This window comes from Chamaea fasciata, unplaced genomic scaffold (assembly GCF_029207755.1).
Source record: "Chamaea fasciata isolate MVZ Bird 193981 ecotype frontalis unplaced genomic scaffold, bChaFas1.0.hap1 SCAF_10, whole genome shotgun sequence".
Taxonomy (NCBI): Eukaryota; Metazoa; Chordata; class Aves; order Passeriformes; family Sylviidae; genus Chamaea; species Chamaea fasciata.
In genome coordinates, this window is record NW_027094095.1 from 11707415 (window position 1) to 11733078 (window position 25664).

At 39.1% G+C, this 25664-nt stretch overlaps 1 protein-coding gene across 3 annotated transcripts; it reads right to left on the reverse strand.

Annotated features, from left to right (window-relative positions):
* Positions 1 to 202: 202 nt before the first annotated feature.
* EEIG2 (EEIG family member 2) lies at positions 203 to 23826 on the reverse strand. 3 transcript variants are annotated; one of them, XM_066192321.1, is made up of 11 exons: positions 23537 to 23826; positions 11069 to 11189; positions 10373 to 10402; positions 9761 to 9877; positions 8548 to 8594; positions 6221 to 6327; positions 5601 to 5696; positions 4862 to 5066; positions 4651 to 4778; positions 4209 to 4278; positions 203 to 2685 (listed from the first exon to the last, which is right to left on the reverse strand). In XM_066192321.1, exons 1-11 carry the CDS (start codon positions 23683 to 23685, stop codon positions 2670 to 2672), a joined length of 1086 nt encoding a protein of 361 aa, XP_066048418.1. In that variant the 5' UTR covers positions 23686 to 23826; the 3' UTR covers positions 203 to 2669. The 3 variants fall into 3 exon arrangements, with proteins under 3 accessions (XP_066048418.1, XP_066048417.1, XP_066048416.1); XM_066192320.1 differs by having other exon boundaries at positions 203 to 2690; XM_066192319.1 differs by having other exon boundaries at positions 203 to 2690; positions 4862 to 5063; positions 23537 to 23688.
* Between the last annotated feature and the right edge of the window lie 1838 nt (positions 23827 to 25664).

Consider the following 25664-nt stretch of genomic DNA (forward strand, 5'->3'; position numbering starts at 1 on the left):
TCTAGATTAGAAAAAGAACGTGATCTAAACAACACATTTTCCTGATAATATGGATGTCACTTTGTGATAACACAGAAGCAGAAAAAAGCAAAACATTTAAAAAAGAAGTTCTTAACTGGAAGAGAAACTGAAATGAACCCAAACTTACGGTTTAGTGTGATTTTTTTGCATTAAGAAAAGGAGACTATTGTTTAGGAATGGCTTCCAAGCTGAAGACATGAGTTTATTGAATGTCTGAGAGATTTGTATTTAAATACAGTTAAAAACCCACATAATCCACCAGTACATCCCAAACAGTTTACAACATGGAAGTCTCCAGTACTCATATAACATAGTTTACCAAAACAAAAATACAGCACCTAAATGTGAAGGTTATGTTCCACTTACATGAAGCACAATTAGATTATCACTTCATGAAGAGTTGTAAGTCAAGTCAGAAGAATAAATTACTAAGATACAGTTTTATGAAAAGCTGGATTTCTATGTCAACTTCCCTATTACTCAAAAGATTTGCTCAGGCAAGAAAATTCTGTTTCTAGTAAACAAATTATCTAATCTATGACCATGAGCTGTGTTGTTTAACATAAAATGCAATGGGCTGTGGAAATTCCCTTGAGAATTACATAAGTAGCTGTACAATGGTTTTTTAAAGTCTGTTTTCCTCGAACTACATGTTGTTTTCCTAGTAAATGTAAGTAAACTACCATTTAACTACTACTGATTTTAATAGATTTGTCAACAAGTATAGCAGTGTCAAAGAGTACTGAAAGCAAAGAATGTATTCAAATTTCTGGCATCTTTTGCTTGCAATGGGATTTTTTGGTGTGAATTAGTTATATAACAGGTAAGGAGACTATAATGTTCTGAGAGAGAGTTGTATACCAGCAGTTGAGTAGTTTCTGTTTAAAATTCCTGTGGAGAACAGAAACTGATAATACCACACTTCTATTAAGAGCAGCTAAAATAGAATCTTTGTATTAATTCTTTTACCTAATTACACACTGTAAAGAGATTATAATTAACAGTAGAAATAAAAGTATGCAAGTACCAAAACTGAGAAATAGCTCATATTCATCGTATTTGATAACAGCATTCTAGCTTTGAAAGCTGAAATTCCCTTAAAAATACAAATAAAAATTTAATAGTTCTACTATGGATTTCTGGATAACAAAGTCTGCTTTTCCTAACTTAGCCTATTAAATGTGGCCTACTTTTACGTCAATAAAAAGGTGTCAAGCATCACTCTGAGCAAAATTTGAAGCATTCTTAGCTTTCAAAAGTGGGCACACTATTTTTACTTATTCCAGGCCTTAACTGATTAACAGTACCACTAAATGTAAAAAAATTTAAGTAAAATGCAGTTTACAATTAATTACACCTGTTTGTTACCCAACACATCCCTTTAAAAATGGATGCTTTCATATTCTCAATGAAAATTTAAAGAGCTCTTCCTTGCCTGTCAGGCAAATCACTGCTTGTGCAAATTTAAATACAGTACATTGACCTAATGTAACAGTGGACAGATAGCAAAAAATGAGTTTTGCTCTTGCACACCAAGACTTTTTCAGTGTGCAGAGTATGTCTACAATAAAGTGCTTCTCTTAACACGTTATATTAATAATAGTATAGATGTTTACCTAGTTTTAAAGCTTAAATTTCTTAGTAAATGGTTAAATCTCCCTGTACACCCCCAACCCCGCAAGGCACATTCAAAACACAAGCAAAGCACTGACTGTGAAGGATTAAACTACGATTAAAAACTTTAAGCGGTAGTAAACTACTGACTAGGTTTGTAAACAGTACCATCCCATTGAATCTCAATGTTCATGCATTATCGAAGGGAGTTTCTGTGGGAGCAGCTGCTGAACTCCAGATTTAACAATCAAGGCAGCTTTCTTAATGAAACACTACTGTGCCTTAGTGTTTTGGTGTGGAATCCCACTTTTTTCATCACTTGAAACAAAAAAAGTCACATTTGATGCATTTAAACCTGTAGCCTTAATTTACAGTTAACACAACTGATTAGTGGCTGCTTTAGATCTATTTATGTTTGGGGATTTGTTTCAAATGTATGTGATGTTCACCTCTTCTGTTGAACCTTACAATGAAGTTGTGCACAGTACTCTTTTAAGAGAAGGTCTTGGTTATGTTAAAACATAGCTGACCTGTTTTTTGGAGGCCATAACTTTGACCTGATAAAAACTGACTTGACAGAAGTAATTAGCTTCTGTAAAACTAAAATGGCATGTAGGATCAAATTCAGTAATTACTTTTTTCAGGTTAAGACCAACTTTCAGAAGTTTCTTTAGAAACAACATTATGAACAAAGTCTATCACCCCAAGTAATCTCTTATATAAAATATTGAAATGGGACATGCTTCCACAGATTTTTCACAGAAATTAAGTAATTCCACTAACATCAGACAGACCTTACAAAAACAGTGTAAGTGCTCTCACAAGGTACACATAGCTAAACGTTGCCTTCATACCACAGAAGATGCTGCTCTACGAGCAAGAGGCATTCCACTGCTTTTTAGAAAAAGATTACATTGAGTTGATTTTGTCTTTCTCAGCTCTTGCAACAGAGCAAACAATACCAGAAGTATCAAGACCAGAGCTCCAAGTTTTCCTCATTTGATATTCCAGTTTAGCGTTTTATCACCACCTGCTCATAGGCTCCAGATCCTACTCTGGAAATTTGAAAAAAGTTAGTTCAATGTCAATTTAAATGGAAGCTAAATAGCAAGTATCACATATCAGCAAATGTATTGTTTAAACAACCCAACCAACAGCCCTCCCCAAAAAACCCCAACAAAACCTCTCCAACCAAACAGCAAATACCAAACCAGTTAACTGTGAAGGGTAGAAAACATTTGTCATTATTACCATGCCATGGAGTCACCTACACTTTAACGCACTGAAGAGATTTTGTTGTACTACAGTCAAAATGAACAAAAAGTAATGTTACTGGACAAGAAGTTACTGTTGGACTTTCCTAAACATCGTGTTTACGGTACCTGTCCCCACAGCTGTATCACATCATATACATAAACAGATCAACGTGTCTAAAATACCCCGAAATTGATTGTCATATTAAGATACAAGAAAAACATCTTCAGTTATTTGTTCACTCTGAATTGTAAACAAAACTTTCTCACCTCCCACATGACAGCCCACAGTGGGTGGTTTTACACAGCAAATTGCAGTATTATGTAAAAAATTAATAGGGCAAGCTCTGCCTTAGTACACTATTGTGCCTGGATTGTTCTGGCAGCTGCATTAGGACAGGTCTCTGTGTGCTGCAGGAGTGTGTTCTGTACCATTCATGTGATCCTAGACAGATACTGGTGTGCCCAGTTTGCACATGAGCCAAGGGATCATCTTTTAACCATTAGCATTATGTGCACGTATGAAATGCAATTATTTTATGACTTTCAATATATTATTAACTGCCTTTATACCTAAGTTCATAGTAATTGCTAAAATACTGAGGCTATTCTGAGTTCTTCAGCTAAAAATGTTGAATTACATTGGACGACTGCTGAAACCCAGTTTTAGAGCATATTCTTGCCTGGTTTTCACGCTTTCTCATCTGAAGATTAACACATTCAGGTCAAGTCATTTATCAGAGTATTTGAAGAAGGTTTAGACAAGAAAAATAAGGTCTCTGGTTCTAAATGACAAGATAATCGGAAGCGGATTATCAAAATAAAGAGTTTAGGGCTGCAAATAGTTGAAAAATGAACAAACCGTTGAAATAAATAATGTAACAAATGGAAACAGGATTTGTGAGAAAAACTAAACTGAAGAAAATGAGGCTTGTTATTAGGAAAATGTAACAGTTTGGTACTGTAAAGGAGATGTGTAAAACACTTAAAATTTTCTTCCCACTCCAGAGTAACGCAACAAGGTTGTAGAGCTCCTCATTTAAACCTGGTGTCTGTTTCCTGTGTCCCTACTGCTTGTATCTGAAAACCTTGAGACTCTTCAGAAACTCCAGGAGTTACAATTCTTAGGGCTGACACATCAGTTCTGTTTTGGAACTTATCTGTGTTCTATTTTAAAAACAGACAATCTGCTCTCTTGGTGCTTTTAAATGATACAGAACAGAAAGATACAAAGGTCAAGAATGTAGATACAGAACAATTGCTGTATGAAATGCATTTTTATTTAGTATTGCCTATGGGTTAGTTGTTCAGGCTACATACCTGTTAGGTAGATGGTGGCTTCCAAAAGAAGTGCTTCCACCAGGGCCCACAAATAATCTTAAACCTTCTTCTAAAAGGCAAATGAATAAAAATATGTTAGCTTTCTTTAATGTTGCCCTAGCTAAATCTAAGTAATTTTAAATCTATCAGTTTTGTAGCTGATACTTTCAGATACTTTAGGTAATGAAGAACCAACACAGTGCAGATTGGAGGAAGTACCTTTGTCATAGATTTGCACCTGCTCTTTTAGGTTTAAAGTAACTGTCTAGGACAGCTCCCTGAATCATATAAGGGTATTTTCAATTTCTGGTAGATAAGATGAAGTAGAAAATGTAGCACACTCCTTATGAATACAAACAACAGGGACTGTGGAGAGAGTGGGTTTTCCTAAGACCTCTAATGTACACAAAGTTTCCCTAAGTTTCCTTACTTATCTCCATACCTTCTGCACTTGAGTCTAAACTGAAGTCTTGACTCTGGAGTATTTTTTCAACTATATCATCAGCATCAACTCTGGTAGCATCAACCCTCTTCAGCTGTGACTCCACAGAGTCTTGCTTTACAGGATGTCTGCAAAAATAAATATATTTAGAGCTCTTAGACATGATGAACTAATCCACTTGTGCTAGATAAGGCTTTCAGATTAAGTGTACCTGCATTGTTTTTCCGGTGGTGCATCTTCAGTAGATGTATCAGAATCAGCTTCAGCTACTTTTGGCTCAGTCTCTTCACATGGCTCTAGAATACTTCCAGTTCCTGTTGAGGTACTTCCCACTGAGGTACTCCCCACTGAGGTGTTTCTCCTATGGCAGAGTTCAGACAGACTGGATGATCTAGAGTGACATGTGCTATATCCTGCTGGAAAAATGCGGGATAGATGGGTTAGGTGTGTTCATGACAGGCCAGGTCCATCCTGAAAGCAGAATTTGTGTTTTGTCTTCTTATAAAGGGACTTTTAAAAGCCCTTTGAATGTATGTGCATATATCAACTAGACAACTGACTTCAGGTTTTGTATTCTAGCACCTGCCATTTTCTTTTTGTTCTAAGTAACTCCTGTTTATATCAGAACAATTAGAATGCTAAATATCGCCTTAAGCTTTTAGAGCTAAGTCTCCATTCTTTTACTCATGGAAGAGGTAAAAATCTCATTCAGATATGTTACTTGGAGGGAACAAAGGCAAAAAGCTGTCTTGCATCTGAAGAGATAATCCAGTGAATCCAGTAAATTTTAAGAGGGGAAAAAATGTTACCCTTGCCACACCTGAAACTCCTAGGAAAAAGTGTTCAACCCAAACCCTTTTAAAAACATAAAGTAAACTTATCTTCCACTGTCTAAGCCTGTGAAGGAAAGTTAATCCCCAACAACTCATAGCAAAGTTGTGAACAGCTACCTGACAGTTTTGATTGCTGACTTGCATAGCTTGATGTTCTGGAATGTCCACATGCACCAAGTTCATCTGGGACTGAGGCACTCTTCGATGAGACATCTGCAACATGCGCAAGTCAGACAGTTTTCCTAAAGCCACCTTCATTGCTACTTTGCCTATAATCCTCATTAGACTGAGATGTCACATTTCCCAGAGGGATTAGAGACTTGTCACTGATTTTTTACAAACCTTTTAGACATTCAAGTGCTGCAAAAATACCATGCATGTTAATGAATATACATTATTTTAAAAATAAACACCATAATACGTATCTGAGCAAAACAGAGAGTACCATTGGGTTAAATAGATTTGTATGAAATGTAGTTGTAGGTTTGTCTGGTGTCAATATTAAAGAGATGTGCATTCTTGCCCCAGTAGAATGTTGTGCCAGGTGTTTTCTGTCTGAAAAGCTAACCTGCTTAGAAACCTTAGCTGTGTTTGAAGCAGAAACTCACAAGCCATGTAAGAAGATTCCTTTGCAGGCCAACTGTCAGCATCTCTTTCAGATTTGAAGTATTTTGAACATCTTGAAACTATGAGGCCAGTTATAAAATCATTGAAAAATTAAGAGCATTATTTTGTACCTGCTATACCCAGATGTCCTACTTTTAAGTTTTCTCCACCTTTCCTGTCTTCATGCAAAGACTCTGATTCTCCAGCAATTGCAATAGATGTTGCTGTGGAAGGAGGCCTGTAAGAAAAAGGTGTAAAAGATTTGCTGTAGTTCTGTTGTAATCCCTCCAAAATGATCAGCACACAGTTTTCCTTTCAAATATGTTGGCATAATTCATACTGTGCATACATTAACAGACCTACAGTTCTTTTCTGGAAACATGCTTCCTAGTCCCCTGTTGAAGGACATGAAGGAAAATAAGCTTTTGCTCTTGAACTTAAGGACATTTTACAGAATCAATCTGCTCATCCCTCAGGCTTCTGGGGTTCCTGGGAAAGGCTTTTCCTTTCCTGGTGATTGGTGGAGTGATATATCTTTAATTTGAAGTTGTTTCTTTTTTTTTAAGTGTATGAATCACATGACATGTTAATATGTGTAATTCAGTACCTGATGGAATACATGAAGAGGTGGTAAGTTAAAAAAAACCCAATATGCACAGCAGTTGGCCAAGTTGGCTTCTGTGCTGTGACATACTCCTGGCTTTGTTTCATCCCTGTCACAGGACAGGAAATTACTCTGGGCTGAAAACCATCCCTGCTCCTAATAAAGGGGCCTATGGCACCATCTCCATGTATTGCCCTCTAAATTTTACCTCCTACAAAGTAAAAAAGCATCACATATGACATAATTTAAATTTTAGTTCAATATTAAAAGGCTTTTAATAAAGCTGATGTACTTGCTTGAGTTAATACCAAGACCTAAAAAGAGATCTTATTAAATTAATAAATATCTTAGTTTGTGTTTTGCTAGTGCAAAAGACACTGATTATAAAATGACAAAGTGCAAGCAATCTCTTGCAAGCAAATTCAACCAAAATACATTTCAAGATGTTACCTACAGGTTTTTTTAATGCTTTGTTACTTTCTACTTTGGGAACAAACTGTTGGTCTGCATACAAATGGGTATTTGTTGACATTTTTAGATTTGACATAGTCAATAAATGAATCACTGTCTTCAAGTAGAGTAACATAGCCCCTCTTAGCTTATGTTTGAAAGTTAAGAGAGAAAGAAAAAAGCACTTCTAGAAATAACAGTGCCTGTGTGACTTAACTGCATAACACACTTTTGAAAGCAAGAACTGAATGGTTTCAGGGATGTCATCCCAGATCAAACACCAAGCCTTCTAGGCTTCTTCATAAAATATGTAGTTGATTCCAGATTGTGAAACTGTTTTAAGGTTTATTTTTCCTTCTACAAAGGACATCTGGAATAGATAAATTTTTTGTTCTGTTTGTGTTGAAAGTTTATGTTCCAGGAAATGGTTATACCACTAATTTGGAAGAAAATGCCAAGTCTGAATAATTGGAGTAAGAGATTTTTTCCTAGGGATTCAAAAAGCTACTTGGGTACTAATTTCAACTCCTTCAGTACTAGGCAATAAAAAACAAATACATTGATTTGTTAGTATCCAAGACTAATGATTTGAAGAATTGTTTATCAGTTCCAGTGATGTAGTTGTTAGTAGGACTGACTCTAAAGCAAATCTACTAAAGTTGTACTGAAGTAAAAGAGGTTGTAAGTAGCTCAGGATACAGAAAAGTTTTGCTCAGACAAATTCAGATAGTACCAGTAACCACAAGATGAGATTCTACAGGGTTCAGTGTAACAAAACCACAGCACAACTATTACACTTCCTTAACTACAGGTTAAGGACAAGGAGGCCACAGGAGCCTCAAGGTATAGCAGGGAATTTTCCTAGCTACCTGCCCTTCAGATATTACCTCTTGCATCTTTTACTAAGCTGCATAATGTCTTTGCTAACTAAACATCTGTAAGTGCTTTCTCTTGTACTAGGCCATATCACACTTCTGTTGTTTGTTGGGGTTTTTTTGCAAATGAATATTTCAAAATCATCTGAGACTTGTGAATAAAAGGTACAGCAGCACATTTTCCAGGCACAAGTATTAGTCACATCACCCCCTACCAAGCATATTTATATAAGGTTGCTGCAGGAACAGTTTCCCTGAAGTGTTTTTTTTTTTTACATTACAGATGTACAGGTGAGTATTCTGTGCTTGCTACTAAGTACCTAACAGCAAGAACTATGACACTTCTACTGGCAATTTTACCATGTTAATCATTATTCAGCTACCATTCCATTTTTTGTGGCTTTTTTTTTTTTTTTTTTAAATACTGTTGCCAGATTGGAGAGGTGTAAAAACACAAATTAGATGTGTAGTCCTCACCGTAAAATGTATGATCAAGACACCACCCCACAGAGATTTTTTACAAGCTTACGTTTTAAAGCACGGGTCTCCAGACATCAGCTGCATGTTGATCAAAACCTACGCATTGAGAAAACAAAATCCACCATCATTTTAAAAAATTGTCTGTGACACATACATGATCACGTAAGTTATATTTGCCACAAATGTTATATTTAAGGAAAATAAAATGCCATCATCACACATGCAAATAAACACACCGAGGCAAAAAAAGACATCTTTCATCTTAGGCATACAAACAACACAAAATACCATTTAAAGTAACATAGTTACAAGATTCTGAAAAAGACACATATATCAAGGTGAATCTTAGAATTATTAATAATTGAGATGGCTTGAAGGGAAAAATAGAGCTAAGAAACCTAAAACCTGAATGAGCAAACAGAACATCATTTAGACCAGTGGGTGCTGAAGTATATTCTTTGCTGAGGGTGTTCAGCAAAGTGCTGGCTCTCAGGACGGCTTGTGCTAACATCAGAGACAGCAAAAGCACACAGGGTAAATAAGCCATAGGACACAGTGCATTGAAGGCTTGTTAGGCAGGTCAAAGGCATCAATTACAAATGTTCTAGACAGGCTGTGACTGTCAGATCAGAAAGTCCATGCACAGGCTGTATACTGAATAATGTGGAAAATTAATCCCAGGGTCTCAGTAGGAAAATAATTTTTTTTTTTAATTATCTGAAACAATCTCAATGGAGTTATTTTCAGGTTTATGGAGCTTATTCAATTTTTTTAACTCCCTGGACTAAGGGAAGAAGATGTCAGAGTGGGTGTTTTGCAAGAATTCTCCCCAGCTGTTACAGTTATTACTATCAAAAAGAAAACAGGAAAATCCCAGGAGTCATGGAGGTATTGAAGGTGGCTTGTACATAGATAAGCCAATTAATAGATTCACTCTCAGATTCGAATATGCACAGAAAGTTGCCCAGTCTTGAAGATACCATGTGTTAACTTGTTCATTTTTCAGCTCCCCTTAGGCTAGGAACACCTTTTAAAAGCTTTTCTTTTACAGCTATCCAGCTCCATTTCAAAGATAGGACAAATTTTACTTTTTTACTGCGTGGATTTTAATGATTGTCTCTAAACAACACTTTTGGTTTTACTTGAAATAGCTTTCTTTCCAGAAATAGGTTCAGCAAATGAGTTTTAAATTTCATTAGGTGCTTAATAATAGCACTTGTTCTCTGCTTTATTGCTTTAAGTATGATAAAAGAAAGAATTACTTTGAGAATGGAGTTGTCTTGTCTTGTATTTTTGGTATCATAACCTTCCAGTAAACAGCGACGAGTGGTATTTCCCGATCCAGCAAACTCTGCTAGATTTAGATCTGCAAATCCCAGCTGTTGGGAGAAAATGACAATTAGTAGTATGCATTTGGCTAAATGAAGGTACTTGCTAATTTCACATTGATACCACTCAATAGCAGTTTCTTTCAAACATGTGTAAGAGGATGCCCTTTAAAGGGAATGGACTGAGGCAAAAAGCAGAAAACAAACCCAGAGTGTAAAATCCAGCACAGTTCTATTTTCAGTTAAAAATATAAAGTGCCAAGAGAGAAAAAGAAAAAAGAGAGTTTTCTTTATTTTTTTAATGTAAATGTTTACTTTTACTAACCCATTTAGCATACCAGCCCAAAAGAAAAAAGTTCTGGTGATACAACATCATTATGTACTGATTAAACACACTGATTGAAAGTTCCAACAGCACTGTGTCACTATAATGCACATTATGAAGTCATGGGTATTAAGTACTATTCTGGAATTACTTTAAAAGGGCATAAAATGGCAAGAAAGAAAAGGTTATCTGTAGGCAAAATTAGCTACATCTCAATTTACCTTTGCATATGCCTTTCCTCCTTTTAATTCCTAGAAAAAGACAAAGAGAAAAAAGACACACGATTAAGCCATTAAATATACTGACTCAGGATTTTTCTTTGTTTTGTTGGGGTTTTTTTTTGTTTGTTTTTGTGAGTTTTTTTTTTTTTTTTTTTTTTGTTAGAAAAGCAGGCATTAATCTTTTTTTAAAAATATCTCCCCACACATTTGCTAGACTATGCTGTTCTCATTTAGACCTTAATATTCGTAATGCCTTTGGAGCAGGCCAGCCAGACACTGTTGTCTTGGAGAGAGGAACAGCAAGTGCCCGATGCCAGCTGGCATTTGGCTCTTACAAGGTCTGGCCACAAAGGCAGAACGTGCTACATGCAAAATTCTGGTACTTAGCACAGTTCAGACTTCTAAGCATACTGCTGCTTGCTTGAAGTGTCAATCAAGAACTAACTTTATAAACACTGAAGAGAAATTCCTTTGCTGCCCTGCTGGAAAATGGGATTTCTTCAGTGAAAACATAAATCCCCCTTGAATTAAAGTGAAGTAAGTAATAAGATTACTACAAAATTTTGACTGAAGGAATGAATACCTGATGTGATTGCAGCTAAAAATTGCTTTTTGAAGTTTATCACACATTCAAAAATTCAAACAAAGGAAGAATGAGCAAGGAAAGAGAAGAGGAGGGGGAAAAAAACTGCTTACCTTTCTTACAGACACCCTGCAAGTGCAAGTATCCAGAATCCCTGTTGTGGCACTGGCACTGATCTTACACATAAAGAAGAACTTTTTCTTCCAGCGGACACAATTTGCCTGTACTACTTCCCTGCAAGTAGAGAGCATCTGCTCAGTCTTGGTTGCACATACATTCAGAACCATACACTGCAATTAGACAGCTCAAGAACAAAAGCTGGTTCCACTCTTTGTAGAGTGGCCTCTTCATGCAAGTTCTGGTCCAAGACCTGAATAATAATAATCCCCCATTCTGCTCTTAACAGTGCAGCACGACTAGTAATTGTTCCAAACCTTGAACACAGTATTAGACCTCCAGGAGAATTCAACAGTCATGTGTTTTTACAAATGACTGAGAGTGTAATTTCTTCAGTTTGCCTCAGGAGAGTGAAGTCTTCCTGAATATCAGCTCCCAGGCACTGTCTCCCAAGCTGCTGAGCTTTGCAATGCACTCAAGATAGCATCTTTGACAAGTTGTTTTTCAGTTCAGAGGAAAGGAGCATCATACAAGCAAAACTACATAAATTTGAAGCCTAGAAAAGCAGAAAGGAGATGATGTGCAATAACCAGACACAAAGAAATGCACTTGAGGCAAATGAGAATTGCAGCTACATACTGTGAGTTTGCCATTTGAGAGCAAAATAAGCTGACACATCTGAAGGGGATCTGTTTCTCACAGGAGGATAACAATCTGACAGTATGAAGCAGTGAGAAAAAGGCAGGATGTAGGATGCCTTCAGTTATGAATGTCATTTTATAAGGCTCAGACAGAACACATTCTGTTTGGATAATTCTGACCAAGAACAAACTCTGAAATGAACAGGCACAGGGAGGACAGCTAGAAAACCCCTGTATCTTAAAAGAAAAAAAAAAAAATTACACTAGTGGTTCAAATACTTGAGAGACCAAATAACTTTTAAGTCAAATGAGAAGTGGTTAAGACCAAAATAAAGCATGACCAAACATCCATTTAAAACTGAAAGTTAGAAGGCCTCAAACTACAGAGCAAGTTTCTGGAACAGCTTTCAAATAAGAGAAGTAGACACATAAAAAAGTCTTTACTGTATTTCATGACAAGGTTGGCCAGTTTGTCACTAATGGGGCAAAAGGACTGTGATTCTGAGGACTTGCCTCAATAATCGAAAGTTCTTTTCTAGCCCCATGTTTCTAAATTCAGAGCTTGGAACTGTGAAGAAACTGATAATTCTTTCTGTCAGTCTAACCACTGAAGTACCATCTTCACATATAAAAATGTTTCTCCTTTTTCCTCTTCCATTTTCCTAATACATACCTTCCTATGTTTTATACAAACTTCTGACAGCAGCTTATTATTGAAGAAGCAGTTTGGAGTCTTTAGCAGATAGAATCCTATGGTTCTGCAGAAGCTGAAGCCAGAGTTCATCACATGTGTAGAAAAAGGAGGAATTGCAGGGCGCTCACAGAAGCTCCCTTTGCTGTGCTGGTGAGACTGCCAGCTCCCGGGCTCACTGGCACTGTGACTTCCTAAGGTGGGAATAAATCAGCCAGCCTAAAATGAGTCAGTGTAACGACCACAACAGACTAACAGATTCTGATGATACAACACTGAGTCACATTCAGGCATGTGACTTGAAAGGAACACGCTCTGTAAACACCATGATCTACTCTTTATCTGGGATGTTTTACATTGCAAACTTTCCTGTACTATGGGAAAAAAAAATAATCCCATCCTGCTGCCATGTGAGTTATTTAAATACACAAAAGAACCAGAATTCAAAAAAGGCGAATTACAAATAGTTACGTCTCTATTGAAACAGGCTCAGACAAGAAGACATCACATAAAATACACCCTTAAAAGGGATAATTGATAACTGCTAACATTTGTGACACATATAAAACAGTGCCACTAAACTGAAAGAGTTCACTGGTCATCCATAAAGGTCAGAGAATCCTTTCTCATTGCATCTATTTGTTACAGCAGTAAGACAGCAGTCATCATCATCCTTCCCACCCTTTCCTTTTCACCCAGGACACCACTGGCTCTACCAATAACAGCATCACTTCTCTGCTGCTATTCATCATTTCGCTAGTTCTTGTAGTGTTTTTGCTTCTGTAACGTTTCCAGTTAGTAATAATGATACTTTTTTCCACTGAAAGTGTTTTTGTAAACTCATAAAGTCACAGCCATGTGCCAAAATCTTTGTACTACCCAGTATAACGGTTCAAGTTGTTTCTGTTGCTCAGAACAGCCTCCTGCCTCCACAGCAAATCAAAGCAGCTGCACATTCTACAGTTACAATGTTCCAGACATCACTCACATTGTAGCGAAAGATAATGCAGTGAACATTCAACACATTTTTGCTTGTAAATGCAAGATAAATGTGAGTAACATCTGCATGAGAAATGTAAGTATCCTTAAAACCTTTAAGGATTTTGAATTTATTTCAACATACCAATACTACTATGTGGGTATAATGGTTCAAGTAAAGAAGATAGCACGAAACCACTCTTGTTTTTGATAGACTCAGTTCACTCATATCACAGGCCAGGATTTGCAAACAAGTAGAAGTGGCAGTAAAAAGGCTTCAGTTGTGGATACTGATGGTCTAATTTTTCTAAAAATAAAATCAAATAAAACCAGGAATTCTGCTTCCTTCTCATAAGGATGTCAGAAAAAAAAGTATCGGTTTCTTTCACTGGCATATAAATCACAAGATATTTGAAAAATTTGTACACAATTAACAAAAAAAAAAAAAACAAAACCACCAAAACAATAACAATAACAAAACAACAACCAAAAATAATAAAAAAACAAAACAAAAAAAAAAAAACAAAACAAAAAAAAAAAAAAAAACAACAAAAAAACCCCACCAAAACCAACACTCCGAAAAAAGAAACCCCACAAAAACCCAAAACTCCCACAACCCAACCAATTGCCCCTATTCCCACTAAACAGTTCTTCTAATTCCACTATATAAAAGAAAAAAATTGATGTCTTTTAATTCAGGAAATTTTTTAGTAAAGAGGAGTACCATCTAGCTATTCCCATCATGCTGAAAAAAGGTCAAATAGTGAGAAGATTTAACTTCAGCAGTAACACCTAAGTTTATAAGATTCTTAGTTAAGTGCAAGGCCTTTAGAAAATAAGCAGCTGTATTGATTGGCTGCTATGGAAATGAACCCAGATAACTTCTGGCTGCCGTGCCGGTGCTGCAGGCACGCTGGGGAGAGCTTTCCGTTCTGAGTCAGTTTCCTATGAGCCTCCCAGTCACTTTACCACGTGCAAAGCAAAACCAGTTGTTTTCTTAATCAAAATGTATCTTAGTTACCAAGATGCACTGGAATACATAGTAGGCTGTAGTGCTTTGGTGAAACTCAATAAATGCTGTCAGTAGTATGCAACCAAGAATAAATTTAATAAACAGATACTGTAGGATAAAATTACTCGAAATTACAGTGTGCTACCATCACTGTTTTTTCTTTAGAGGGTCAATTTCACATTGACTCAATTTCAAATGCAAGATTTAAGATGTAAACAGGTCTTTATTTGTAGATGCTTTGTGTACTGTACACAATTGCCACTTAAAATGTTGAATAAAAGTATTGAGTTTTTCTTTTAACACACAACAGAGGAAAAAAAAATAAACTCAAATAATAGACAGTAAATCCTAATCCAGTCACCTCCTCATCCTAAATTGTTAACAAGCGATGGACTTTTTAAAAGGTGTTTATGCTCATCGGATTGTTTGTTCATTTCCACATGGATAAAATCTATGAATAATGGCTTGTTCCAGCAAATAGCTACAAACCCAAAAATAAATCACTTTTAGTGACCTTTAGTGTCATGGGGAAAATCCCTTCTTGCTAAATGGAAAAGCTTTAGCATGAGAGGCTCTGAAATAAAGAAGCCAAAACTCCTTGTGGACATTTACCAAAAGACTGTGTTCCATTAATCAGAAAATTTACTCTAGTTTTTATCTGAGTTATTCTAAACAGCCTATTAGGATCTCTAGCCATATGGGGATGATTATGTTAAACTGCTTGCGTTCGTAGAGCAATTATTTTAGATTTATTGGTCACCAAAGAAACAATAAATTGGGATTATTTGTTTTAAGATGCCATTCAGTCTTTATATCCGACTATGTTCACATGAAAATACTTCCAGAACTACTTTTGAATTCAACTGGATCTGTACACTTCTTTATGTCAAAGAAAGCGGTGTTTGCTAGTGCATCTTACAGTGTGTGAACAGAACATGAGTTATCTACTCACTAGAAATACTGTGAAAAAACAGCTTTTTCACTGCTGTTTCCGTGTTCACATACACGGATTGAGACCTGTCTGTATACGGCTCCCAGGCTATCCCACCTGCTCCACAGTCCAGCTCCCTCCATCCCCGACTGCATTTGCTGCAGGTGCTGGCACCACAGGCACAGGGATCTGTGACTGCCGGTCCCACCCCAGGGGCTGGCATTGGCTGTAACCCATCGGAACTCTCCAGCTGCTGGCACAATGGACACACAGGGCCCTGTGACCCACAGTCCCACTCCCATGTCCTAAGTGTGCTCACTGGCGTCTCCTGTTGCTGGCAGCCCTGTGACACTCTTGACTGCAGTTGCTGGCACTCAGACATCCCCCGCCCCACATCGCACACTGAACAGAGAGCCCCTCCCCAGGAAAGAGTCACAGTGTACTTCAATAGGAAGATACAGCCGACATTGCTAATTAGAAACAGACAAATGTACCAAACAACCAGCAAACGATTTACATCCAACTGGCTCTTTATCCCCTTAACGCCGTATTTTCCCCACACTTGTTTCTCCTCAAACTCATCCCTTCCTCCACCTTTAGTTCCTCCCCAAACTGTCCCATGTAAGCCTCTTCCCTTGTATCCCAAGATGTGTCTCCTAGGCAGCCACTCCCCTCAGTCCAAAACATGCTTTAGTTTTAGTTCAGCATGATGGGTTTCCTGCCTGGACAATGGGGCTAAGGGTCTCCTGGGACAGCCCTGGGAGGGGCCCAGAGAGGGTGTCCCCTTGTCCAAGCCCATAATTTCAGTTCCTCACCTGCCTGTGTGTCCCTGAGCTTGTGTAGATGGGCTTTGATGGGCTGATGGTTCCTGTGGCAGGACTAGGAATAGCTGGAGCTGGATATTATTTTAGGCCCTCCACCCTCCCCTGCCTTTGCTGACTGCACTCATTTGTGAGTGTGTAAATGGACTTTCATCACCTAAAGCTTCCTTTGATCCACCCTTCTCTGAATAAAGTTAATACAGGTAGCTCTGTCCCTCTGATAAAAATACAGTATTTAGTAGACTGCAGTTTCTTTTAGTGTGGTACATAGTCTTCTAAAATGGGAGCAATATTCCATTCATACAGATATTATATATATATACTTTTTTATGTATCTAACATCTTTCTTCTGCAGAAAGCTGGAACACCCAACAAAGGCCAGTGTCATGATCCTACCTTACAGAGACAGGAATTAAGGCATTAACCTACAATCTAACAGTGTAGCCCCACTATCAGTGGCTTCAGGTTCAGGTACTTTAAGATTCAACATTTCCGAGGCTATCTTTAGTATTAGGAAGGTACTGTTGGATATGGAGTTCTCATTTATACTAACACATTAACATTCTCATTTCTCATTAACACAGAAAGATTTGGCACGCAAGAGACAAATATCTTCTTGCACTCCTCCTACCCAAAATCTACTTCTATATAAAATTCACGCAGTGTCATAGTTCTGGGGAAGATACAAGTACCCATGCAATAGGGTCCTGGAGCAGTACTAAGCTACACTTCAAATTGTTATCCAATAACCAAAATGCTAAATTTAGGCTTCATATAGAAAAGCACATCACTTGAAGTGCTTAGAGCATCAGCTCCAAAATATGTGCTATAGCGATAAGCTTATGCAAAGCTTAATATATTTCTCCATTCAGGAACAAATTCAGTTTACTTTTCCTTTAATATTCTGTTTCCCCCATGCCTGAGGCATATAAGAGGTTGCATTTTCTCCAACAAAAACATTTTTTCCTAAGCATTGCTAAAAAACTGAACAAAACAAGTCATTTACAAACAGAGCTTCAATGGTTCACAAATTTCAGGACTAAGCAAACAGCTGGCTCTGCAGGAAGAGCTCCACTTGTTTACAGTGCACAGCTCTCCAGTTAATTTGCTGTTAGTACGTGCAAAATTTGAACAGGGTAATCATTTTCTATTCCACATGTTTTTACTCATAATAAAACAGGTTACATTTTTAACTAGCAGCATTTCATGTCCACAACTTCTTACAAAAGATATATTAATTGATCATGGGTGAAAAACTGCTGATTACAGGCAAATGCAGAGACCTAGGAAGGGAATTAGCACTGTGAAGGGCAAACTGCAGTAGAAGACTGTAGTCAGCAAGTCAGAGGAAATTGAACATTTGAGAGTGTATCTGCAGCAGCATGCTTGGTTTTGGAGCCTTCTTGGCAGAACACTGAGGAACTGAAGCAAATCCAGGGGATGTGAGATAAGGGTCTAGAGTCAGATCAATTCTTCTCTGATGCAGGAGAATTCGGAAACATGGGACTTTTACAATCTGATGATGAGGTGAAGGAAGATCTAATTGCCTTCTACAGTCAGCTCTACTATGTTAGAAGATGGACCCAGACATTTCTTAGTGAGAGAAAGGAGAAGAGGCAAAACCAAGGTAAATTCCAGTAAAATAAGGGAAAAATATTCACAATAAAAGTGTTGAACAACAGGGCAGGTTGTCTACAAGAACTGGCATCTCCATTATTGCAGATTTTCTAAAGCTGACAGGACAAAGTTCTGAGCTTCCTGATCCAACTGAAATTAGTCTTGCTTTCAGCAGGTAGCTGGACTGTGTGATGTCTAGCATTCTCCTTCACCCTAAATTATTCCATGAACAGAAAGAGTCCTTAAAATGTGAAGGCAATCAGGTGCTATGGTCCTTGCAAATGGCAAGATTGTGGCAGAAAAATACTGTACTCCATGTACTGTGCTGAGGGTCGGGGGGGAAAAAGCAAACCAACACCAGCTCTTTTAAACCCAAGTGCCAGTTCTGCACAAGCCAGGCACCTTAAGCATGAAAGCTTTCCCCACCACCTCTCCCTCTTTAACAGATGTCTGTCATGTATCTTTTCTCAAACTTTTCTTATCAGTTCTTACAATTACAGTAACAGAAGCCTCCCAAGATTGAGCCTTTTTTGTATCTGCAATAACCACTTACACCCCATGCAAAGAGTAGACTGTACAAACATTTTATTTTCCTCTACTGTATCCCAAAATGAACCCCTTCAAAACTAATACTCTTTACTCCTCTGATTCTTTGTTTTTTCTCAACCATATTCTTTAAATTAGTTGACTTAAAACATAGTCACTCTAACTATTAATGAAAGGAGAAGTACAAACTACTTGTTGAAGAAGTTGTACATTGTGTAGAGAACTTCTCCTTCTTACCTTTTCCTCCCTAAAGAAGACAGGGTCTGAAAGCTGCTTAACCAAGTATCTCTTCACAACTGAGGAAGCATTAAGTGGACATTCCAGAATCTGAAAAAAAGTGGCTACAAAATGGCAAGGTAGGATTTTTATCCCACTACCAATATTCCTCACAGTACTTAAAAACATATTTTGTTTCAAGTTCCCCAACTGCAAATCCAGTTACAGCTGGAAAAGCTATTAGAAGTAGCATTATCCAGCTCTGAAGAGTGTCAGCAGGATTCATACATCATGCAGGAAGATTAGAGTGATAGGGACAGTGATTCCATGTGACAAGTATGTTTTTCTAACAAATACTGTTATTTAAAAACAGAGAGTTAGTTAAGCTGTGCTACTATTGGGAGAGTTTTTCTCTTTCAAATGCAATAGCAGCAATCAGGAAAAGAATGGTAAAAAGATGAAGAATCCAGTGAGGCAGAAAACCTACTTGCTGGTGTCACAAAAAATAGATGAAGTTTTAGCCAGTTGAGAAGGAGGTGGCCATGCATCACTGGAATTAAGAAGTACTTATCTGGCAGATAAGAAATCAATTTCTACAGAAAACAATTACATGCTCTAGCCTTAACCTATTAGGAATAAGAATATATTCATGCATGATCTCCCAAGACTTCCTCTCAGAACTCAAGAGGGTACATAAAAAAACCCAGATTGCAGAAATCTGTTGGAAAATAAAATGATATGATGAAAAACTTATAGCTCTTGGCCACCTTGAATGTGTCTGTCACATACAGCAATCATAATCAGCTTTTTAGTTTAGAATATTGTTGTGTAAAAGAAAGACAATAGAAATATCAGCAGTCGAAATTGTCAGAAATCAGATCTGAAAGGATGGGGAATATGACCAAACTGAAGGCTGCAGTCAGAAGAACACGCCAACCAAGTCCTTTTCTTGAGTGGGGTGCAGCTGGAAACCAAGTTAAAAATGGAACTAGCAGGCTTACAGCTACTGTAGCCTCAGTTGATAGAGCTTTGAAAGTACACCCTCAAGAAATCAGATCCTTATTCCCAAAATTTCTTGGATTTCCTCATATTCCATCTGTTCATTTACTGCTGATTGAGCAACAGCTCAGCCTATGAGCCTCAGTTATCTGCTCTAGGGACCTATTAATTTTTGATTCAGCCTGTTAAAATGAGGCAGTCACAGAAAATCTATACTTGCTATCTATTTATATCTACATTAGAATGGCCACGACTAAATACACTTAGAATTTAGTCAAGTCTGTACCTTAAAATAGTATTTTTTTTCCATTCAAAATATTCATAGGTGTAATTTCTGCCCTGAACTAACCTTGAGTCCTCTCATGGTACATTAGCCATTATGTGCACACTATTTTATGACCAGGCAGTATATAGACACACAGTATCCTGGAATCTGCACAAGTGTCCTGTATTAATGTATCCAGTTTCAAAGAGAGAGATCTAATGTCATTATCCCAGAGAAAGGTAGAAAGATGCCTTGCCACACAGGAAACCAGGCTTAAGCCAGGAAAGTTTCCTAAATGAAAATGATGTTTGTTAGCGTAACTTTGCATATATCCACAGTCTGTTGGCTGAAAATCCAGCCTTTATTCTAACATCTAAAACACAATGGTAAAGTTCCAGAAGTCATGCTAGAAAACAATTTCAAGAAGGGGAGGGCAGGAATTAGACTATATGGCTGATTGTCTGTTTGCTGAAACAACCAAACTGAACCACCCCCCTTCCACAACACTCTTCAAGGTTTTCCCTGGTCGAGAGTCAAAGCTTATAACACATTCATTCTTGCCAGAATTCCAGGGTCCTGCTCTTGCAGAAACACTCAAACGTTTTTCCCAGTTTAAACACTGCTGCCACTTGACTGGTCAATGTCCTTGGATAAAAATTTTATTTGGCACTACCAGATTACTTTAAAAGTTGAATATTCTTGTCAGGTAATTAAACTTTTAGTGTTATAATCCAGAATTTTCCTACATTAAGGATTCACAGATGTGCATAGGGATGTTTCAAATAGAAGTTTGCTAACTGGAGTTCTAAAAAGCTACATGCAAACACAAAAACACAAAGTGATGTGGTTGCTATTTACACACCATCCAGATCACTGTGTACTGCACTGTACACACTGGTTTCACCTGGTCACAGAAGTTCTGTACACTTCAGGCACACATCTGTGGGAGCCAGAAAAGTAACTGGACTGTGACAAGTCTCCAATAACATGGCCCATGTCTCTGCAATGTATTCCCTAGGTAGCTCTTTCTCAGCAAAGATCTGAGAAGTTTAAAAAAGCTATTTTTCAGTAGCTTGAGCTTTCATCAGTCTTCTTTTCACCTCATTTCAATGATCAGAGGGATGATGAAGGTACCACATTGCTTGCAGGATCAGGACTTTAACGATTCATACAGCATGATCCATAGAGGGCTGAGAAGACAATCATTTGAAAGTGTTTTCATGACAACTTGCTACATACATATGGGCCCCTATTCCAAGGCAACTGCTGCCCTGGGTTTTTATGACATTCTTCTCTGCAAGTAAGCTTTGGAAACAAATTGCTAATAATGTTAGGGTGGTTTATAGACTATTAATTGGACCTTCCCCCCCCCCCCCCCCCTTAACTTTAAGGCAAGAGACAGCAGGTTACTGGTCTGTATGGGTACCAACTCAAAAATTTCATAACTTCTCCCAAAATAATTACAGTTTACTAGACTTCAGTGAATAACAAAAATAAACCTATTAAGAAAACAGAGTCAGTTTCGTCCTGTATTCTAAATTTTTTGGAATGAGTTTGTCTACTACTTTCTGAAAAAATAGAATTCTTTGAATATCTTTTATAAAGCTAAAAAGATCACCACTTTAGGGATATAACTGCCAGCTCACAGCAAAACTAACAAATACATGTAACTAGAAGATTATGGCATCAGAAAGTTTGCAACTGACAAGTTTTGAAATACTACCACTGGTGTAAACCTAATTTCTTCCTTATTTATTCAGCCCTTTGCTGAATCACCACTCTGAAAATTCATCTGTTAATTCTTAAGCCAAGAACAAAGGCACTCCCTAAACTGGCACTGAAGGATCACTGCAGAAGAATTCTTTACGTCCCTACCAGCATACCCAAACACTTCTCAGTCCAGCAGGAATGAGTTACACTCACAGGGACCTTGACATACCAGCATATGTTCCACTGCTGTTAGTTTTTAAACCACAGCCTCCGAAAAAGAAAATGGAAGAATTTCTAAGCTTCAGTTCCAACACAATTTTTTACATCAGTTTCCCTACACACACTACATCCTACCACACACGTTTTACTCTAATAAACCATTCATAAAGATATGAATGAAGGCTTTCAAGCATTTAATTTTAGCATCATAAATAGGCAAGGCAAAAAAGACTAAGATCACCATAACGTGTCAAAACCATCTGCTCAGCTGAAAGCAAGTCCTTGAAAATAGACATCCTGTCCAGAAGATGTATGTCAGCCTGTGGAAATGACTTCAAGGCAATAAGGGCTGGAGTAGGACAGTAATGGCACACTAGTGCCTGAATCATGATTGTCATCATCATCATCTATTACTTATGAAGTCACTCACAAGAAAAACGTTGAGGAAAGACATGAAATGAGAACAGAGCACTGATGAGGTGAACAACTTCCAACCATACAGAAGAAAAATTTATCTTCAATTATACATGCTAGTGTAATAGAATGGTTAAATGAGGTTCTAGGCCAAAGTTCCATTTTCATCCCTTCTCCTTGATTAATTTAATTTACAGAATCAAAAGCAGATGATTTAGAAAGCTCTGTAACAACAATATCCTAATAAGAAAATAACTGAATATTCATGGATTTGTTACTGTCTTCTCCCAGAATTCTATGAGACATTATCCAGTAAATCCTCTTTGTAATAATATTAAAGTAAAATAATAACTCATACAACAAGAACAAGTGTAATGGGAGGGGAGTGTCCTCCTCCCCAGACCTGAAGCCACAGCACACATCCTTCCTATTGACAAGGTTCTGCTTCTGCCTGGTACTTGTAAAAAAATTAATACACTGGCACTCTATTTACCCATCACTACCCATGGATTGGGGAGCCACCATCACAACAGATGACTCCTCCATTGCTGAGGCACAACTGAAGGAAAAGAAAGGGGAAAAAAGACATCTGCCTTGCTGTACTTGCACTGCAGAACTGAGCATGAACAAAGTCAGTAACACATGACCTGAGCACTTAGAGGAAAAATTGAGGACTTTTCCATGGAACTTAGCTCTCCGTGTAAATATCTGCAGAACGAAACACAGCAAACCAGTGTTCAATAATTAAACAATAAGGTCGCACAACTCACAGGGGACTGCTCACACTACAGGCTTGGGGACAAGAAACTCTCTCCCCTCTTGTCACCCATACCCTCAGCAGCTCCAGCATTATGGTACAAGAGACCCGTTTCTCTGGGACAACCCTCATCACTCAGGGATTCCTTTCTTCGGTTACTCCGTGTTTAGGAGCCTCAATATTTATTTTACAACGTTACGACTCCAGGCAGCGAGCAGCCACGCAGACGAGGAGTTCCAAGTGCTCCCACATGTGTTCTCTCGCCATTGATGCTGGCAAAGCAGGCGGGACGAGAAGACGGCCAGCCTGCCCAGTGCCTCGCCGTGCCACAGGAGCTTCCCCTTCGGCCAGGGGAACGGCGACCAGCACGGCCGCAGCCGCCAGGAGCCCCGGAGCAGCCACCCCTCCTTTCCCCGGGTCCCCGCCCGCCTGCCCGCCAGCGCGAACCGCCGGAGCCTCGGGCTCGCCGAGGGAGCCAAGGAGCGGGCGGAGGGGCTGCGGAGGCGGCCGTGCTTCCCCTGCCCTCGGGGGGACGCGGACCGGAGCGGAGCCCGTCGGACGGGGGCGGCCGCGGCCCGGCCGGGGCTGGCCGCGGGGGCGGGCAGCCCAGCAGACCCCGGCCTGCCCGGAGTCCCGGAGGCACCTACCGGGAGGACTCCCCGCTGAAGCTGCCCCCGTCCAGCAGCCGCACCTTGCAGAAGAGGATGCCGTTGACGAAGGGCACGGAGGAAAGCTCGTCCAGTTCCAGTTCCACGCGGAACTTGAACTTCTTCTTCTTCATCATGATGAAGGCCATGGGTCAGGGGCCTCCCAGGGGCCGCCCCCACGGCAGCTCCGCTCCGGCCACCCCGCTCCGCTCCGCTCCCATGCCCGGGGCGAGGGCGGCACCGCGGGACGGGCCGGAGCTGCGGCCGCTCCCAGCTCAGCCCCTGCCGGCCGCGGCGCTCCCGGCCAGCGCTTACATGGCAGCCGGCGCCTCCCTTTCAAACCCGCCCGCCTCCGCTCCGCCCGCTGCCGGCTGCGGCCGCCGGAGCCATTGGCGAGCGCTGCCGCCGAAGGCTCGAACGCCGGCGTGCGGTTTCCCCGAGAAGTTGGCCCGGGCCGGGGCAGGGCTGTTCGGTAACCGGAGCTCGGCGTGCCGCTCCCCACGCCCCGCACGGTGTCCGGAGCACTGACGTGGCCGCGGCCCCGGCCCAGCGGGGCTTGTGCAGCCCGGCCCGGCAGCTCCCCCGCCTCGCAGGGACCCCGCTGGAGAGGAAACGAGGAAACCTCCCGTACTGCTCGCAGCTCGTCATTTAGAGAACAGTAACATAACCAAGCATCGTCGAGGCGTCCACATTTCAACTCTGAATTTAGGTTCTTTCTACTGCAATTTAAACCCTATGGGGGTCGCGTACAGCCGTTCAACCTGTAATTTACAAGCAGCGCCGCTCCTGCTACAAGCAACAGATGCTCACGGGCTTGTAGAGAAGGAGGGTGTACATATCTGTGTTTACATTTACGAACAGTCCTGTGGCGTAGATGATTATGACAACACAATACGCCACACTCTTTTTTAATGTATAGTTCAACACCAGCACGTGCTCTCTAGGGAACAGCTTTACCTTAAAAACCCGTTCCAGGAGATTTAAACATAAAGCAAGCTCCGAGCAGCCTCCATCAGCAGATCAGTTTCCCCTTTTCAGCGTTGCGTAAGAAACACACAGCATGTCTTCCCACAACCAAGCACTTAATCACATGGTAAGAAAAAGAACTTGTAAGACTACGTATGCAGTGTGATCTGCCCCGTAATCTTCTTGCAGCTTGTGGAAGTAGTGCTGCCCCTCATTCAGTATAAATACATAGAAATATATTTTTCATTGAATACATACCTGATGAGTACAGGTAGCACAAATAATATGCAGCTAAATATATCAAATGTCCCCAACTGTCCTGTAGCATAATCCCAGGAAAAAAAAAAAAAGTAATAGTAAAGAGTAAAACAAAAAACCAGAAACAAACATAAAAATGGAGTGTCTGGAAAAGAAATGTTCTTGTTTTTTTCCTGTCATAAAACATACATAAAAATAATTTATATACAGTTGTCTAGGAAAAAATAAACTGCAAGGGTGGTTCTGACACCATTGTCAGTTTTGCATTCCTAACAAAGAATGCCCTACAAAACTCCTAAATGTCAAGAAATAACTGGCTCTGAAAGAAATCTTTTTACTGGAGTGAAATTAATAAAAAAATATCTTAGAGAGGAGATCTAGGCGTTTGGCCTTGACCTATGGCTTCCCCTTTGAGAACATTTCTTTGGTATGCCCTAAAGTAATCCTGAAAGTCTTTTCTGTTTAACAGACCACAAGCGCCTACAGTGTATCATACAAAGCGAATCTCTGGGTACTGCATTCATCAGCTCTCTGTTCAAAGAAATGGAAGGTGAAAAGCTTTCAGCACCTAAAGGGACTAAATTAGTACTTAGCTGGTATCAAGTTATACCAACAGCCTCCTTTCTTTTAAAGTAAAAGACACAGCTATAGTTGTTGGGTTTTTTTGTGTTTTTTTTGTTTTTTTTTTTTTTTAAGAGGTTGATAAAAGACATTACTCTTTTTATCTGGAAGGTCCATTGCATTAAGATGTAGAAAGAAAAATAGTGTTACAGGCCAGATAAATTGTCTGTTAAAGTTCAATAAATGCAATTGATCCAGTTATTAATCAATATTTTATAGCAAAACTGGATTACTTCACTCAATCAAAGAAGCAGATCAGTAACCCTCATAAATTATAAAAGTC